The 19,622-nt window shown below is 34.8% G+C and overlaps 1 protein-coding gene and 1 long non-coding RNA gene across 2 annotated transcripts; one reads left to right on the top strand and one right to left on the bottom strand.

Annotated features, from left to right (window-relative positions):
* Positions 1-282: 282 nt before the first annotated feature.
* LOC118646176 lies at positions 283-17,798 on the bottom strand. The gene is made up of 4 exons (XR_004963734.1): positions 17,681-17,798; positions 2,209-2,319; positions 941-1,055; positions 283-683 (listed from the first exon to the last, which is right to left on the bottom strand). It is a non-coding gene; the product is annotated as an uncharacterized LOC118646176 (long non-coding RNA).
* On the top strand, positions 11,725-16,879 carry LOC105831525 (tetra-peptide repeat homeobox protein 1). The gene is made up of 2 exons (XM_012671711.3): positions 11,725-12,503; positions 13,033-16,879. Exons 1-2 carry the CDS (start codon positions 12,489-12,491, stop codon positions 14,149-14,151), a joined length of 1,134 nt encoding a protein of 377 aa, XP_012527165.1. The 5' UTR covers positions 11,725-12,488; the 3' UTR covers positions 14,152-16,879.
* Positions 17,799-19,622: the final 1,824 nt, after the last annotated feature.

A 19,622-nucleotide genomic window follows, 5' to 3' on the forward strand; every position in this document is an offset into this window, starting at 1 on the left:
ATAATAATAAATATAATCCGATAAACATTGAGTATTCTTCTGCATAATTGCGTAATATTAATAATATTACATAATTTCAATAATATGTCGAGCATCCTAAACGATTGATTGATTGCACGTATAAAATCTAATATCTTTTCTTTTACTAATATATATAATATTTTTATTTCATATTTTGATACTGGAAACCTTTAATATTTAGAAAAATATTTAGGAAAAGGAACAAAAAATTAAACCTAATTAAATTGAATTACTAATGACATTATAGACCGTAATGTAAAATTATTAATGCCATTATTAAATTTATCTAAAATTTGTAAAATTTAATATTTAATTTATTGCATTATTTTTAAATTATTCAAATTTTTTTATTATTCATACTATTATTCATATTATACTTTTGAATGATGCATCAACATAACGAATTATATTTTGAAAACTTTCTACACATTCTTAACAAATAATAATGTTCCAGCATTAAATAAAAACTCTGTTTTAATCTAATCATTTTGATCTACGATGTGTGCAAGATAAAATATTCATCTAAATGTATCAATTTTTTTGTAATTTATAATAACATACATATATAATATATTTAAAATAATTATCATCCATTACTTAAATAAAAAAATATATTTATCACTCACCGATGGATGCGCAACAGCGGAATATACTATGTTAATCTGTAACATATAATATCAATAATATCATTAGATATTCAGCTTTTGATAGCGTTAAAAATAATATTTTCACAAATAATTAATTACGAATATCAAATTTTTACTCTTTCAAATAAATAAATAAATATTTAGTAGAAGAAATTACATAGTTTCTAAAAAAAATGTTCATATGTTATAGAGGTCTTCTCTCTATCATTATTTTTATATTATTAAATCCAAATAAATAAGAACAATTAGTTACGTAAGTAAAAAATAATTACAGTAAAGTTGATCCGCCGGTGCCTGATGATCTTCCCTCAGAGACCCCCTTCACCTCTCAGGATTGTCGAACCCCTTCTCTCCTCCTCCGACACTCCGGACATTGCACTGGCATCACTGTAACAACACTCATGTGAAAAACACTCACGAACTAATGATGATTGAGATACGATAGTTGCACGATACTTTACGCGAGATTTTCTATACACGACGCGCATTTTATCACATTGCGACGAAAAGGGAAAAGGGGTATCAAAGTTAGGTTATGAGAGACTCGCGCAACTTGCAACGTCTCGTAAATTAACATCTAATAGAGTAATCGCGAAAAGCATACATATCGATAAACTACCGACATCGAATTTACTTGTACGAGTTGACAAGTAATAAAATATGACTCTAATTACGACGACTACACTTTAGCGAAACGCGTAACGGTGCCAACTTCACACCGGCTAACGGTGAGCTGCACATCGAGACACAAGACTATCGCCAAGTCTTTAGCCGTACGAAGTACTTAACCGCATTAGCATATTACTTGCATAGAATCGTGTTTGATGTCCGCCAGATATTTGTCGCGATTTTGTCTCGGCAATGGCCAATACATACGACGATATACGGAGCAACACGGAGTCGTTCGCGAAACTGCGTATACGCGGGGGCGAGAGCCACGCCACCGCGTCCGTTGGTCGCCGCGCGAATGTAAACACTAGCGCGCGCTGTAGGTACACTTTCAAAACAAAACAAAAAAATAGTCACCGTGCAACCCGTTGCCACGGCGGACCGTTCAATATGTCGTTGAATAAAAGTATGAACAGTATTCTATCTTTTCAAATCAAATTAATTATTAATGTATTGTGTAAATACGGAATGCTCCGTTATTTAGTTTATCTATCATTTTACTTATTATACTCCATATTCTAAATGCAAAAATAAACCGATTGTACATACATACATAAGCTAACGATAGATTCAAAGCCTGCCATCAGATATTTAAATTCGTGCATCATTAAAAGAATAATTATTATTTTATAATTATTATCCGAAAATTTTGCGACATAATAAAGACATAATAAAAATTTATAATCATTTCTCTCTCTTTCCCTCTCTCTTCTTTTTACCTTTAAAATTTATTTACCTAAAATATCCGCTTTGATAAATAACCATCGCCTCGATACACTTGCAAGTTATTAAACACAGAAGTTAAATATTTCCAAGGTCTGATAATTTTTAATTGTTTGAAGAAACGCATTTAATATCTCACGATACTTACCAAAATTACGTCTCGAGAAGTGATACATCAATAGCGGCTTGTACCATTACATGTTCGATTGTTTGAGAATAAATGATAATTGACGATTGACCTTGCGTGTTGTACACCAAGCTGTAATAAAGGAAAGGTATACTATAATAAGTGGAAAGACAAGAATCGAAAACATATTAGTGAATCGCTGTCGTACCGAAATATTCAATTTAATTTTATAAAATACATTGACGCACTCGCTAAATCTTCGACGCGCCGAATATACTGCCGAATGTATGCTATGCAAAAAAACGACGTCCAAACACCGAACTCCATTGTGTCGTTACTCAATTCGTCATCTGTGACATATTTATTGTATTGCAAAATCAATACCGAACATTCTGCTCCTTGCATTTTAAGTTAATTTCACGACGAATAAAAAATTCTCTCGTATTAACATTTCAACATTTAATTAAGGAATAAATTCGTCGTAATTTGGTCGAAATTGTATTAAACCTCCAATTATCTCTTTATTAAGATTATATATATTAAAATTTTTATTTCTAATTATAATATATTTAGAATATGTTACTAAAAAATATTATACGTAGAATATTTGTTTATTATTTTTATTTAATTAATGACGCACGAAAAGTTAATTAGACAATTATATCCTGTTATATCCAGATCGCCTAACATTAATATCTCAAAATTCATTATTATGTGTTATACATGAGACATATATCAATAATTATATAGGACAAAGATGATTTATCTAATCCTATTAATTATGTGTTCGAGGTTGGTTCCTATAAAAGCTATTATTATGTGACCAAATATGGGATGTAATGCGGTCGATCCTGCTGTAGAGTACGAAACTATGTGGCTGTCGATAGATACTGCAAATTGTGGAGATTACTTTCACAAATTATGTGGAATTTGTAAACTTTCATATTTCAAAGGTCGATCACACATAAATATCTGCTTGCACTTTCAACCACTTGCTCTTTCAAAACGAGTGCTTTGTGCTTATTCTTTTTTTTTTATTTCAATACTATAATTTTATGGTATACAAAGATTGTTGAATATCTTTCAATCGCATTATAATATCAAATTTAAAAATAATTTAAAAAGAAAGACTATCTTTTCAACTGTTATACGATTAATCGATTTTTTATGAGCATAAAAGATTGATACTTAACAAGTTGAATTCCTTTTTAAATTGCATTTTCTTGTCCACACAAAATTTCAGTATCCATGAATTAGCATTTAATCTATTCTGTGCACTCATGCAATGTTGTCAGTATCTTTACCGCGACACGAAGTAAAAGTTGTTTCGATTTATCAAGATTCATTACTATGGATCATTTGGTATTCCGGGCGAATATTTATTGGCCTCATCTTTCGTGAATCTAATACGAGAGTTTGCAAAAGAAAATTAATAAATTAGCTACAAGAGACCTAATATGAAACGCTCGTTCGTGATTTCGACAATTTCAGTCTTCCCTATATAAATATAAATATCGTGTTTATCGTGTCTTGTATTTAATTAAAACTTTTGGATAAATAAAATCTGCATAATTAATCTTGTATTGCCATCGTATCTGAATAAATACGAATATTCGAAATTCGTATTTCGTATTTTAAACAGGTGCTTGATAAATGTTGAAACGCTCTTCCGGCGTATTAATGATTGAGAGTTAGCTCTGAGCACCTTAACGATCGACAAATGGTGAAAGCAATTCTCGTGATTTAGTTGTTATAGTGCGAACGGCATTATTCTCGACAGTTAATGCAAGAGTAAATTCATGCACGTAGTAAGGCAAACCAGTCTGTTCCTGCTTGGTAATTGTACGCCATAGAACGCGTAATAGATCGATGAGAAAAGGAAGCGAGGCAGAATGGAATCATCTGGAGTGTTAAATGGAATTCAAGTTAGTGTTGTCTGTGCGAGACTCCGCGGGAGCACGGTATATAACATTCCATGTAATCTTATGTATTTCGTCTCTTGAAGCTGCACTCAAAGAGAAAGAGAAGAAAAGAGAAAGAGAGATCGACGCTCGACGCTGTTAGAAACAAAACAATTGAGTCGTTTAATTGTGATTTTCGTTAGGCGTTACGTACGAAACATACCAAAGTGATGCGATTACGATTTTTAATTAAATCTGTACCTATAAATTTAATTGAAAGGAAGTCTACAATTTTTCAGAAAATCTACAACTTATGTAACGTTTGTTCGAGACGTCCAGTGAGAAGTGCATAAAAAATCAGGACCGAGTGACTTCGTGCATTTTTGTTGATTAATTGCAAAAACACGCGCCGCTATGGGATCGCGTGAAAATACTTACGAGCTATTTGACACCACTAGACGGTAGAGGAAAAAAAGAGACGTCAACGCAAAGTTTGGCAAGATCCCAATTTTCTTTTGACCGACCGGTATAACGTTCCTGAGGGCGCGGCAATTAGCGGGAAACGTAATTACAAGCATTTAATTAAAACGAGTCGTCGTCGCGTGACGCACTTCCTCCATTTCTTCAGACCCCCATTGCAAACCCGTGGAGTCAACAGCCTAAATTTATATATTTTTTTCTTCTTTCTGTTTCAGTTTCTCGTTTTTCGGTAAGAGATATTTTTAACTTTGCGTCGGATCTCTAATTATGCTTCTGTAAGATATTTTTTTTGCTCTTGTTTTAAATGGCTGAGGGCGCGCTAAGGATTACACTAGAAAATGAAAACCTGTGCCTACGTCATCATAATTTGAATTTATATTAGTATGAAAAATATAATAATCATTATTTGTTTCGTCAAAATTAATTCTATTCAAAAATTCTATTCAATCTGAACAAAAATAAGAAATAAGAAAATAATTAGTTCACTCTTTACTTTTCCATAAAAATTTGTAAAATGTTTGATTAAAAGGCAATTAGTACATGTTAAAAATTCTATTTTGTCTTGATTAAAATTTAAATTTATTATATATATAAAGCATTGTCTTTTATATAGAATAAAATAAGAATTTTGTAAGTATCTACTTAAAATGTAACTTTATTTATAATTTTTTTAAATAAGCAATTTTTTGCCTTTTTTTCTTCTACGTAAAATAATTACGTATTATTTATAAGTTCTTTCGATAATACGATTAAAGTATATTTTGATATTATAGCTTTTATGGAATATAAATAAGTTATTCTGTAATATTGGGAACATTTTACAAATGCTTTTAAATGATAGAATATTATGAGAATTACCTTGAATAATGAATCTCATTCATTGTATAGAATGTCAAGAGTTCTCTTTGTTCTAAAAGTAATAGAGATAGCATTAATCGTTTAGGTTATTATAAACCTTTAATTAATTATTCGGTAATAAGTACATTCGTATTTATAATTACAATAAGAATTGTATTGCAATAAATGTAGAAGTATACAACAAATTGTTATGCTACAATACGTAATAATGAACTAAAAAGCAAATAACACATCTATAGAAAATAACTTCACTAATTAAGCGGAATTATTTATATATTGTTAGCATCAATCTTTTAGCATCAGAAATATCAAAACAACACAATTCGCTGAATGTAATGCATTGTATTCCAATATTACTTTGTCGTTTTAAAATTACAATGACACTTGGTACGTCCGTGTTTTAGATAATGAGTTGAGCGTTGCAAGAAGAGCGTAGAAGTTAAACGTTTATACAATTAATTTCCCACTCCCCTCTCCCGTCAATCTCTTCCCAAATTCAGCAGATAGCAACATCTCGTCGAATTTGTGACAAGTTCGGAGACGGGCGCTCGCTCGTGCTTGCAACGAGAGAGAGAGAGAGAGAGAGAGAGAGAGAGGCGAAGAACGGCTAAGGGAAAACGGAGTGTGTAACACTCCAATTAAGCTGAGGCATCAGTCCACGATATCTAGGGTGCAGAGCTTGACAATGAAGCTCTCATGATGCTGGATACCGTAATGAGTTGTAACGGTATAATGCCAGAGTGAGCGAATGCGGGCTCGCCAAAAGTTTCTCAAATTTTCCCACGAGCTTCTCCTTGCTCGTCGTAACAAGGAGGAAGTTAACATATATTAATGCAGAATGTACACATAACCAATTAAGTAGTATCAACAATGTCGTAAAGATCTTGTAACGTATAATTTATGAACACGAGTTAACATTTTGTGCTTTTTAATATTAACCAAGTCATATACTTAAATGTGTCTCTTTCATGATATATGTATTTATATTAAATTTAATCGAGAGCAAATTGAATGTATCGGAGATCGAATCTTTTCTCTTATTACCGTACATATTAATAAGAGAGATATTACAGAAATATTATTTCAGAAGAAATGGTTCCCTTCGGTCCCGGTTTAGACGATTAAGGAATCAATATCCATCTTTAGGTTCTTCTTTTTATAGGGTCTCACCGAGTCTCGTTTGTAAAAGAATATCGAGGGCTCTGTGCTACGTAAAATAAACTGTTTTTTAGCAATTCGTTTCGAGGATTAACGCTCCGTTAGACACGACGGATAAAACGACGGGCGGCTCCACCACGACGAAATTTCTGAAAGAAGTCCTCAGGGCGGACTCAAAGCGAGCAACTCTGTCGCTCTTCGTCGAGGCTCTCTCCTCCATTATTTTCTCCCCTCTGTCTTCCCTGCAATCCCTCTTTTACCGCCTATGCCTCGCTCATCCCCGACCTCTTTACGCGTTACCTCGCTCGCGAAAGTTTCGATCTTGGGTGCTTCACCCCTTTTAATACGATTACCAGCCGATGCGAATTCGCGTCGCGCTCTACATCGTTGTTGCAAAGCATGCAGCATCCTCCCTAATGGCAACGACGCCCTAGAATTCATTTTGGTTATAGGGCAATTCCACGAGTCGTTGGTAATTTACGAAAACTCCACGAAGAAGCCGATCTACGATATAGACCTGATAAAAAACGGCATGAAAGCATTTGCGAGCACTCCCTACAAATTGCTCGTCGTATTTATTCGTATACTGATGTACATATATCCCTGCATTTATAGGGTAATTCTCTCGGATTTTAAATTGCCTTGAGATAATCGTGCTGATCAATGCTCTCGCGAATCAATTCGTCTACTGAACGAAACTCGGCATTGTAATTTTTTAAGCATATTTCGTACATTTAATGTTGATACATAAAAAGAAATATTAATTTTAATTTATTCATTAATTATGGATATTATATATACTTTCGTATAAATTTGTTATATATAATTAGAAAAATAAAGTACAATATAATAAAATATAACAGACATATATTCATATGATAATAACTTTAAAAGAATGTAGAAAGTATAAATATAAATTATATCGTGTTCATAATTTAGATTAAAAAGTTAATTTATAATTATGAAAAATACTACAAACGTATGAGTTTCATAATTATAAATTAACTTCTCCATGACTAGGAACCCCAAAAATCCCTATATAATTTCAAGAAATTTATATGTATATGCCTCAAAAGATGAGTTTTTCACCCTCGTCCTTAAAAATTTGTCGCAAAAATCGTTTCATCGAGATCGGGCCTCGATCGTGAAAACGGGGACGCCGAAATAGTACAAGATTACGAATCCCTCCCAGTCGTTTACGGTGTCTCGTGCGATGGCAAGTTTGATTGTCGCAATTTGCGCGGAACGTCGAGATCGCGAGGACTACCGCGCGAAAATACGCTCGATATTTGCGCGTGACGCGAAAAGCTAGGCGAGAGAAAAGTTTTTATTTCGGCGTTTGCGAAATCGAGTTCTTACCGTCGACTTTCTCTCCTCATGCTCTCGCACCATCAGCCCGAGAACTGTCGTTCTGCGTCTCGTCGTCTTCGCCATTCTGAGTGCCGTGAAACAATGTCGACGTATGAATCCGCGAAAGTGGTTTACGAACTTCCGACTGTGCACGAAAGCGCGTTCTGACGAATAGAAACGTGTCAAGGCACGCCCAGATATATTACGTAACATTTTGTCGTGTAATAGTCTCACTGATTTATTGGATGCATCTTTGAGAATTTACAAGCATTTTGATTTACCGGCGGATCAAATTATTCACACGTTGTATATAATTAAAAGTTAAATATTTCAAGTCAGCATTTATTATTATCGGTATTTAATTTTCGCTATTTATATTTCGGACACTGTATAGTAATTATAAAGACAGAATTTTGTATACGTGATTTATTACAGCTTAATTTATACAGCTTGAGTAAAATGAAATGTTTCCATTTCTTTCATATTCAATTCATTGTCTACTAAATTCTTGGATAGATATTATCAGAATTTATGTATTTAAGGCTGGATTAATATTTTTTTATTAAATTAATACCTTATAAAATCGATTTAGTTACGTTAAAAGTTACACGAATAAAAAATAATTCGGTTAACAGTCACATAAAAATTAAAGGTTAATTTTGAAAAGCATTATTCGTAGTATATTAAATCAGAAAGTTGTAGTTTCTCACAGTCAGATTAAAACAATGTGGAGCATAATAATAATAATTTCATTTGTAAATAAAGTTTATATAAAATAACAATCATAATATTTGTCATAGAAATATATTTCTTTTCTAGAACTTTTATATAGATAAAATTTTAATTTAGAAAAGTTAATAAATTAAAATTTATGTATTTAAAACACAACTAGTTAAATAATAAAGTTAAAAATTAATCAGTTAAAATAATTTTAGTTAAAAATTATTCACTTTTTATCATTTAAGTTTTTACTGTTTAACTAGTTACTATCAAATTCTGGAAATGTTATATAACGCTTCTTAATTCTATATATGTATATTTTATGACGTGTATCTAAATATGAAGGTAACGCATAGTTTTACAAGCGAAATCGCGCTTAAATTATGACTGCATCAAATTTCACGAATAGCAACTTAACGTAGCTCGCGTCCGCCGTTTTAATTAGCAAGATCTTATTATTCATATATTATGGTAAAGTCGGCCTTATTGGGAGAAAAGAAGAGTTCGCAGGTGCATATTTTCGATTTCCTTGGGGACTGGTTTAGTGAAAGTAGAGAAACACAAAACTTCACCATGTGTCCGGGGGATTTCAGTCTAAATAGGAAAGATCAATTAAACGTTTAATAATCAGAACTTCCACTTGTTTTAATTAAAGATAACAGATTCACAGATGCGCCGGCAACAAACGATATTCTGTATTGCATTTAAAGATGGCTAGAAAATCGAATAAACTATTATTTTGATATTTAATATTAAACGTATTTGATTATTAGAGCATAATTTAAATTAATTTTCAGTTTAAGTAAATTGCAATTTAAATAAACACGGTTTTATCATGTGTTTACGCCTCTAATTTGAATAAGAGAATCTTTTAATTTTAAGTACTTAATATCTACAATTATACTTCGGATACAATCTTGACGTAGAAAAAATTGTCTGAATGTTCCATAAACGAGACCACACAGTACCCAAAGAAGAGGACAAGATTTTTTCCATGTTACATCGTTGCCAGTGCATATACTAACTTTTAAATAGTAACGGTAAATGCAAAAGGGAACTTGTTCACGATGGAAACAAGGACCGCAGAACCGCAAAATTTTCCATAAAGCTGTCGGCACGCATTCCTTCCGCGGTCGCTTCCGAAGCTCACGCTTGTGGAAGTGGCCGTGTGAAAAAGAGAAGGCAACAAAGACGCAGTATTTATAAAGAATCCTAACGACTCCGTAATTAGTGTAATTACGGAGCCGTGTCTTGCGCGGTCTTAATGCTCGCGTCACTCGGAACGCGTTCTGTCCCGTAATTCCTTCTAATGTATCTGCCGGCGAAAAAGGGCGGCCGGGACCCGGCTCGTACCGGGAAGGAAGGAGAGGACATCCGACGCGCTGCGACAGTGCAACTGCAGTATCTAGATCGAAGCTGCACTCCAGTTGCGAACGAGGAGAATCCTCCCCGACGATTGCCAGCCGAGAACGGATTACCTCTAATCTCTGACATTAGCTCCCGCTCTGCATCGACCGTGCTTCGCGCGCTTCTACAGGAATATGTCTCCATTTACTTTCTGTTCTTTTTCTCGGCACCTCGCTCGTGAATACCCGAATAAAAAGGATGACGCGGATAAATCTTGGCGACGCCTGCTAGCGGACTCTCAGTGGAAATCCTTTGGAAACTGCTAATTATGAGAGGGCGCCTGGCCAGCAGCTAAATACGCTTTATCCATTCAAACGCGATAGCCCGTTTGAATCGTGTAGTTTTAAAAGGAAACTAGTTTCGCTGTCTGTATCAAGCATGATTTCACCGTCTGCTGAGCATTATTAACATTTGTAGTAATGATATTCCTATTCTTGAAGGTACACAAAATCAAGGCTATATTCGATAATTTTGTTTTTAGGAATACTATTAAATCTATTCAATTTAATTTCTTTATTTATCCACGTTTTAATCATGGATATTTATTCAAAACACTCTTTATTATTTGTCATGTATTTAGATTATGTACTTTCGGTCATGCTTAATTAATTCAATTGAAACATATATATTTAAAAATATAAACTTATATTGTTAAGATTTTTTTATTGTACAACTGCAAACATTTAAAAAAATTAAACATTTTTATTAGTCTTAGTAAATCTATTTGCATCGTTAATTAAATTTACAGTCATTATTTTCATTATTAACCAAGTATGGAAATGGATTATGGAACAAGTAACGCGTTATCAACGCTACAATTAGACTCATTTAAGTTCGAATCACGCATCATGCTTCGCAAGAATATTGAATCATTGTGCGGTGAGTTTAATTAATTCTCAAGTAAGGAAATTAGGACTGTGAAACGGCGCGCGGTTCTCACAACGCGTTCAACGAGACGTTGCTAATTGTCGCCGTATGGTTACCGATTTATTGCCCCAGACTAGCGCACTGCTCCGACGTCTAAACTGTAAGTAAAAGGGCAATTAACGGTTGACCGCGACAAATAAAGCAACTAGAAAGGTATTAACGCAGGTGTCTGTTATAATGTTAGGTAACGCGTTTCTTGTGCCTGTCACCAGATTTATACATCGTTAAAGAAGTTTGCGACAACTCTTTTGTTACTTTCTTTTTGTGAAATAATAAGACACGCTTGAAAACATTATAACATTTTATAAAGAACTTTGTATCTTACATAAGGATATACGCATGATTTTTTAACGACGTTGCGACATGCGTTTAATAACTCAAGACTAATATATGTATAATACTATAGCTTAAATTAAAGATAAAATTATAGACCTATTAATATTTTATTATTCATCTGGAGATATGGTCACGTTTCAATAATTTCTACTCTCTAAATTACAATCAGTAAAAATTCAACAAAATCAGTAAAGATACACTGACTTTCGGTAATATACTTATAATTATTCACTGTTTATCAATCAGTAAAATAAATACGTTGATCTTTTAATGATACAATAATTCTAAAGTAAAAATTATTGAAAGGCAGTGAATATTTACTGATTATCACAGTTATAAGTATGTCATTGCGAATCAATGAATATCCATTAATTGCGATTTAGAGAGTAGAACTTTAAATAACAATCCTAACCATTTGCATTAATTTTCCTTCTTTACTAAAATTGTACTGAATAGTAGCCGCAGATAAGATTGTATAATCTGGGGCATAAGTAAAGCATATCTACGTTCCACATATATATATATGTATGGACTGTTACATGTCGGATGTTGAAAACAATCGTGTGACGTGGAAATGACATTTCCAGATACTAGAAAAAATATCGTTGGTGATAGCGACTCTACAAGTGCAGTTCAATTAAAAAAAAACTTTGACAGCCTACAATGGAAACAATAAATCTTTTCACTTGCATCATGTTAACAAACAAACAAGAGCATTATTTTAACTTTAGTTTGCACAGAATTTTGATTTCATTTTTATATAGATTCGTTTTTTACTTCTATACATCTACTATCATAGAAATGTATATACAACATTTTACATAACAGCTATTTTCACACATCACTGAAAAAATCTTTAAAAAATTCTATTTATTAAATAAATATTGTATGAGCTACGAGAAAAGAACATATATTGTCAGAGATTAATTTATGAATATTCTTCTCGCTGATCTACTTAGAGGCGAATCGCCTCTCGAACATCTTCCCTGAATGATTAGTTACATCATTGAGGAAGTTTGGGAGTTTTAGAACGTGATGGGACCAAATCAGAGGGCGTGTTGCAGTGGATATTTAGTGAAAGTAGGTGTGTCGTCTGGTGTATAAAAACCAACGAATCGATGATATGAAGCACATTCAGACTCATCTCCTCTAAGCACGTTCATCATGAAGGCTTTCTTAGTAAGTAGCAAAATTTTTTGTCAAATTTCTTTACGGATATCTTAATAGCCGCGAGTGCAAGATAAGGAAATTAATAGTTTTATCTGTTTGTCATAAATCTATTAAATAAAAAGATGCAATTTTTCAATTTGCTTTTTATCATTAGTAGATATAAATTCTTTTCTTGTGTTGTAACATGATTGTATGTTTTTATTAGAATATTAAAAACAAAGTATAGCTTTGTTTAAATATTGCATATTATATAGTGTCTACATATTAAAATTTTAATTAATCGTTGATTATTAACAATTAAAAAACTGTTAGTAACTAGCGATTCATTAAAAATATAATATATAAACTCTATTATTTAAATATATATGTTTAAATAATTTGTATTTTTCACAGATATAATATAACCATTTGTATTAATAAACTTGATTAATAGACTCGAAAAAAATAACATTACAAATTGTAATATAGACATCGCGTTATAAAAAAAAAATGCAATTTTTTTTCTTCATAACATTAACTGACGAATAATTTCATACAGATTTCATTGCTATTCGTCTCCGCCATCGCCGGTGATGCGTCGGAGAAGAAACACGACAAACGTGCCTATCTACACGGAGGACCCCCGATACATGGACATGGCGGTTACAGCCACCACGGAGGTGTTGTATTACATGGGAATGGATATGACCATGGATATGGGCATGGATATGAACACGGATATGGACATGGTTATAAACATGGATATGGAAACGGATATGGGTATGGATACGGATACGCACCTGGATACGGACCAGGATACGGACCAGGATACGGACCTGGATACGGACCTGGATACGGACCAGGGTACGGATCAGGACACGGATATGGAAACGGAGGACTTAGCGGAAGAATCGAAATTATAGGGGGAGTGCCACACGGTCACGGTATATACGCACCAAGTTATGGGGGTCTAGGACCAATACATCACATTCACAAAACTGTTGTAAATCGTGTGGTTCCAGTTCCAGTTCCCGTACCTCAACCTGTTCCTGTCACTCGTAAAGTTCCCGTACCGGTACCGCATCCCGTACCTGTAGAAGTAAAGCGTCCCGTTCCTGTCCCGGTGCCTCAACCAGTTCCATTCATCGTCTCCAAGCCTTACCCCGTTAACGTACCTCGCCCAGTTCCAGTGCCGGTACCTCAACCAGTGCACGTATCGCATCCAGTGCCGCATCCGGTCCCAGTTCCACATCCAGTTCCTGTACAAATTGAAACAGCAGTTCCAGTTCCATTCCCGCAACCCTTACCTGCTCCATATCCGTTGCCCAGTCAGCCATTCGCCCCCATCGGTCCTCAACCAATCTCTCCTATTGGAATTGGAGCGGCCGGCGCAGGATTTGGCGCAGGAGCTGGTGCAGTATTTGGCACAGGAGCTGGCGCAGGAGCTGGTGCAGTATTTGGCGCAGGAGCTGGCGCAGGAACTGGTGCAGTATTTGGCGCAGGAGCTGGCGCAGGAACTGGCGCAATATTTGAAGGTGGAAGTTCTGGACTTACAATTACTAGTAGCATCGTAAACGGTGGTGGTGAATTTGGCTCCACGGGCTCGGGACTCCAAGTGAACGTGGATCCCGACAGCGAGGGATACTCTTATCCGATACCGAACAAGAAATTCTTTTAAGCAAAGTATTCGAAGAAATCTGTTGCGGACATCTCCGATTTGCACGCCGACACGATACATCTGCCGTTTTCAAGAAGTCGGATATACGACACGCGGCTGGTTCGAGTCACGCCACACCCATTTATCCCGCGTTTCACTTGATATTTATGGATTCGCACACTGCGGAAGGTCTGCGTGCGAGGTCGTGACCTCGATTAAAATTCCGCCTAAAACCGCAAAACGAAAGGGATCGAGATACATAAATATATTGGCATTTACTTTCGTGTTTTCAACGGTGACAAGAGAAAGAGAAAGTATTGCATTTTGAAGACGTGAAAGTAACATGATGCGAAATCCAAAAAGATGAATAATCATGCGATCGCACGATGGAAATAAGAAATATGACGATCTTTCTATTCGATACTTTTTGCGTTACGGTTATCCTACGTAGGCAAGAAAAGATTGCTAACAATTCTTTCAAGATGTATCGTTCGCACGTTTACGGGTGGATCGTATTCTAAGCATGATACAATCATTTATTACTATTTATTTTTCTCTTATATCTATGAGGATACACAAAATGTATATTTCCACTACATATCATAGATTAAATTCAAACATTATAAATTCAAATAGTTATAGGTACAAACTGTTTTATACGTTCGTACAAGAATAAATCTTGAATTACTTGACTTGTTAATTTAACCAGCTTTGATTGTTTCCTCTATTCATCCTTCATACGGTGCCCTTATACTGGAATCCTCTCGTAAAGCAGTAACTACACGCGATATGATCCTGCGGGTTCGAGATACGCGAGTAGATTTACCCCAATTCGAAAGTGATTAAAGTTGCTACCTCCTTACCCGCATCGCATCCAAAATTGCCGAAACTTTGACCTTGTGCTTTAGCAGACTCGACAACCACATAACCGTTTCGTACAGAGCCTCCGGCTGTGACCTCGGCTCTGTAGATACTCGAGCACCCTATTCGCCATTTCTAACTTACATTACGCGTGTGTAAGTATTAAACACAAAGAGTTAGTATCAAGCAGGAATAATAATTAAATGATGTTAATAAGTTAGAAAGAATTTGCCCTTGCTCTTGCATCTTACTCTTTCTTTTTATCAACATCAAGTAATAAATAAATACATTAAAATTTAGATAACTGTAAATTCTCACTTGCATATATGTATATGTATAAGAGATTAATATCCTATCGATAAGATCTTTGTATTTAGCAAATCTCTTGCATTAAAAAACTTATGTGTTGTACGCGTTTCAGTTACCGTCATTTTCGTAATAGTATCTGTAGTCGTAGAAGACGTACGTGCCTCGCTCACAGTATACTCCTACCCTCCAAATTTAAGGTAAGCTACTAGTCTTTATGTATATAGGGCGTCTCAAAATCAGCATATTTTAATAGAGCTTTAAAAAAGAATATATGTATATGTAACAGTAATTTCAATATAGAAATACAAATAAACTTCAAATTTACTAATAGTTAAAAATTTTTTAATTAATATTTTAAAGTATAAAAAATAACAATCTACTCTTTTAATAGAATGTACTTCAATAAAGTATTAATATAAAATATAATTCATTATATATGCAAAGTATTTAATAATACAAAATTAGATATTCAGGAGAAATTCACACATAATTTTATTTAAAGTTTTCGAGTAAATCAAAGAAAGATATGATAAAGTGATGAATTTTTCTTTGAGGTATCCTGTACTGAAGAATACAGATGCCGTTCCTTTAGAATGCTCCATCTATTCCGCAAACATCCACATCTACTTACAATTACATATACGTATATACTTTCTCCCCTAGAAAACCGGCAGTCACGCATTATTTTACGACTTCTGCCAGGCCTCTCAATTAACCCGAGCTTTTCCGAGTACAAGATAGTCCTTTATGCATAGTTGCCATATCAAAGTTTTTTAAACTAGAACTTACAAGCCTAAAACTCAGATATTTCTGTTGCAATACCAGACATATACGAGAATACGTTAATTACACATAATAAATATTATAAAATCATACAAGTCTGTATCCAACTGTAATTTGCCGTACCGATGCGTTAACTGTGATACTAAACACAAACCAGGTAAATGTAGATATCCGTCGCATACACAATTAGAGAAGTCAAAATTATTTTGCATCAATTGCAATAGCTACGGCCACCCTGTCTCGTATAGAGGCAGCCCCAAAATAATTAAGAATAAAAACAGAATTAAGAACATAAACACTAATGCCAATGACACAACAAATCAAGACAGAAAAGAAAATGTATTCACAAATAAATCATTAACAAACCCTTCAGCTACGCGAATATCACCAGAAATGAAAACGCCCAAGTAAGCAAAGTGACAGATAATACATACACCAATAACGCATACATCAATAAGCAATGTAATACCTGAAATTAAAAATAACATAATAAAATTAAAAGAAATAGTTAAAAATAATGCAACAAAAATAAACGTAATAGCTTCCTTATTGGAAAAACTTATTGGTAGTCACTTTCAATTTGAATAAATCACTGACAATGAGTAAAATAAAAATTTTAAAAAAATATAAAAAAATGATATTAATCAACATAAACTCGATAATAAATATAATTCAAGACATAATTCTTCTAAATAAAACAAAACTTAATAATAAACACGTAATAACTTTCAAAAATTATAATAGCAGTGGACTACGCTAAATGCAGAAACCAAATAAAATTCATTCATTCCAAAAATTAAAAAAATGTTTTCATTATTAAAATTAAATAATATACATTTATGTTAAAAGAGTTTGATGCACAAAGCCTAAAGAAAGCAATGCTTTTGCTTAAAGAAAGCCTAAAGAAAGCAATATATCATAATTGTAATCTGGATATAAAAGTAGATTAATATAAAAGAATGTCTTTTAAAATTATACAATATACAAATATTACTTTTCACTATTAAATTTAACAAAAAAAAAATTATTATATTTTTAATAACACTTTTTGAAAAATATCAAATAATTTAGTTTTTAAAAAAGAAAAGTTAGATTCTTCAATTAGATATTCAAAGTATATCTCAAATTTTGGGCCAACAGTAGAAGTACACGAAACTTGTTACTTGATAACTGATGCAGTCAAATATTACTTCAACAACATACTGAAAGCCTTTGATCGGTGTTTTAAAGCAATACAAGTTCTAAATATTGAATATTCATATAAAGCACTTTTGGCCAAGGAAATCATCCAGAAAAGCTAATGGAGAGCAATCGGTTTACAAAGTAGTAAACTTTGCAAATAATATAAAAATAATATAAATACTTTCACAATGGAAATATTATAGCTAATATCGATATCTGTTAAGTCGTGTAATGTAATTTACAAGAATTGTTTCAAGTAAATGATAACAGTAGTAATATTATTTATTTCAACTAATTATATTTTCGAATCCATAGAGTCCGATAGCACTCAGCTTGTTGCAAAATGAGTTTTTTTTTAGCATGAAACTCTATGAACGAGAGCAATTTATTAATAAGACAAAAGTAAATCACTTACCAAGTATCTTAAAAGCGGTAGCAGCATCACCTCTAATGTATCCTACTGACAAATTGTTTGTCATGCCATAAAACTTCTAATAAAATCCATATTTTATTTGTCAATGAAGGTGATAAATCCTCGTTAGTGCTGCTAAAAAAAATATTATATTACATATATTATACAATTTTTTAATAAATATACTGGAAATGATACTCTTAAAATAACTTTACTTCATTAAAAAAAATTAAACTTACAGGGCAGAATGTTCTGACGTGCCATTTTTCGATAAACGTTGCTGTCTTTCTAATGAAATTTTTATATCTTCAAAACTCTTTTCCAATGTTATTTATATTTGTTTTTTTTTTCTTGTCTATGCTCAACAGCACTGAGCGACGAAAAATGCATGCCGATTAACGGCGTTGGGTCGGTTCAACATCCCTGAAGATGTCTCGCGGGAAAACTCGCTCTCAACGAAAGGACGCAGGGACGCGACGAGATCGAGCGGTGACGAGGACCGCGACACGACGCGACAAACAACTCGGGCGATTTTGACGCCATTTCCCACCGACGAGAGGGAAAAGGGGAAAGAGGCGTGAGGGACGCGATTACTTAACGGCGTCGAGTCGGTTCGACATCCTCGGCGATGCTTCTCACGGAGAAACTCGCTCTCGACCGACGAGAGGACGCGAGGACGCGACGAGACCGAGCGGAAACGAGGATCGCGACACAACGCGACGAGCAACTCGGGCGATTTTGGCGCCAATTTCCCACAGTCGAGAGGGGAGAGGGGAAAAGGGCGCGAGGGACGCGATCACTTAACGGCGTCGGGTCGGTTCGACTCGGCATCCCCGGCGATGCCTCTCATGGAGAAACTCGCTCTCGATCGACGAGAGGACGCGAGGACGCGACGAGACCGAGCGGAGACAAGAATCGCGACACGACGCGACGAACAACTCGGGCGATTTTGGCGCCAATTTCCCACAGTCGAGGGCAGAGGGGAAAAGGGCACGAGGAACGCGATCACTTAACGGCGTCAAGTCGGTTCCACATCCCCGGCGATGCCTCTCACGAAGAAACTCGCTCTCGATTGACGAGAGGACGCGAGAAACGCGACGAGATCTCACTTCGCGGCACGAAAAAGACGAAGCAATGGCGGCGACGCGACACTTCATGGCATACGCCGGATATCGGACGCCCGCGACGACACTCACGTCGATTCCTCGCGTATCACCAATAATAGACGGGAGACGAATCACGACACTATGTCTCGATGGCGTTTACGCGTGATCCCCGTCGATTATGAACTCGCTTAACGCTGCTTAATGCCAAGCGCTACGCGCCAAAACGCGCGATCGGCGATGCGGAAGAATAACTGCGTTCGGAAACGTATCGATCGGAAACGCGAACGGATCACGACGACTCGACGCGAGCGCGCCCGACTCACTGATGACTACGCGTTGGATAGCGTGGAGTGCGTCGTGCGCCCCTTACGCGCGATCGTCTCTGACTAAAGAACCTGCGATTATGCGAGCAACAAAATCTTTGAACTATCTATCAGAGTATGATGAACCAGATAACAGCGACCGCTTGCGTAGACAAATGATTTATTTACTGTCACTTAAGGCCATTGCACGTACATGTCTGTAGTCGTCATCGTAACGAATTGAGCAATACGATTGGTTAATTCGGTCGGTTACAGCTTGTTTCAGCAATATGATTGGTCGACATCTTACGATTACGATTACGGACATGTAGATGCCTTTGCAAAGACTTAAGCAACAAAATCGAGCGTTGCAAATCTTGAAAGAATATTGTCCACAGAAAATTTTAATACTAGGATCATGCGAGCAACAAAATCTTTTAACCATCTGTTAGCATATAAAGTATTATAGATAACGGCAGACGGGCAGATAATTGTTTATTTACATCGACTTATAGAGCAACAAAAGCGAACATTGTA

Source organism: Monomorium pharaonis, chromosome 6 (assembly GCF_013373865.1).
Source record: "Monomorium pharaonis isolate MP-MQ-018 chromosome 6, ASM1337386v2, whole genome shotgun sequence".
Taxonomy (NCBI): domain Eukaryota; kingdom Metazoa; phylum Arthropoda; class Insecta; order Hymenoptera; family Formicidae; genus Monomorium; species Monomorium pharaonis.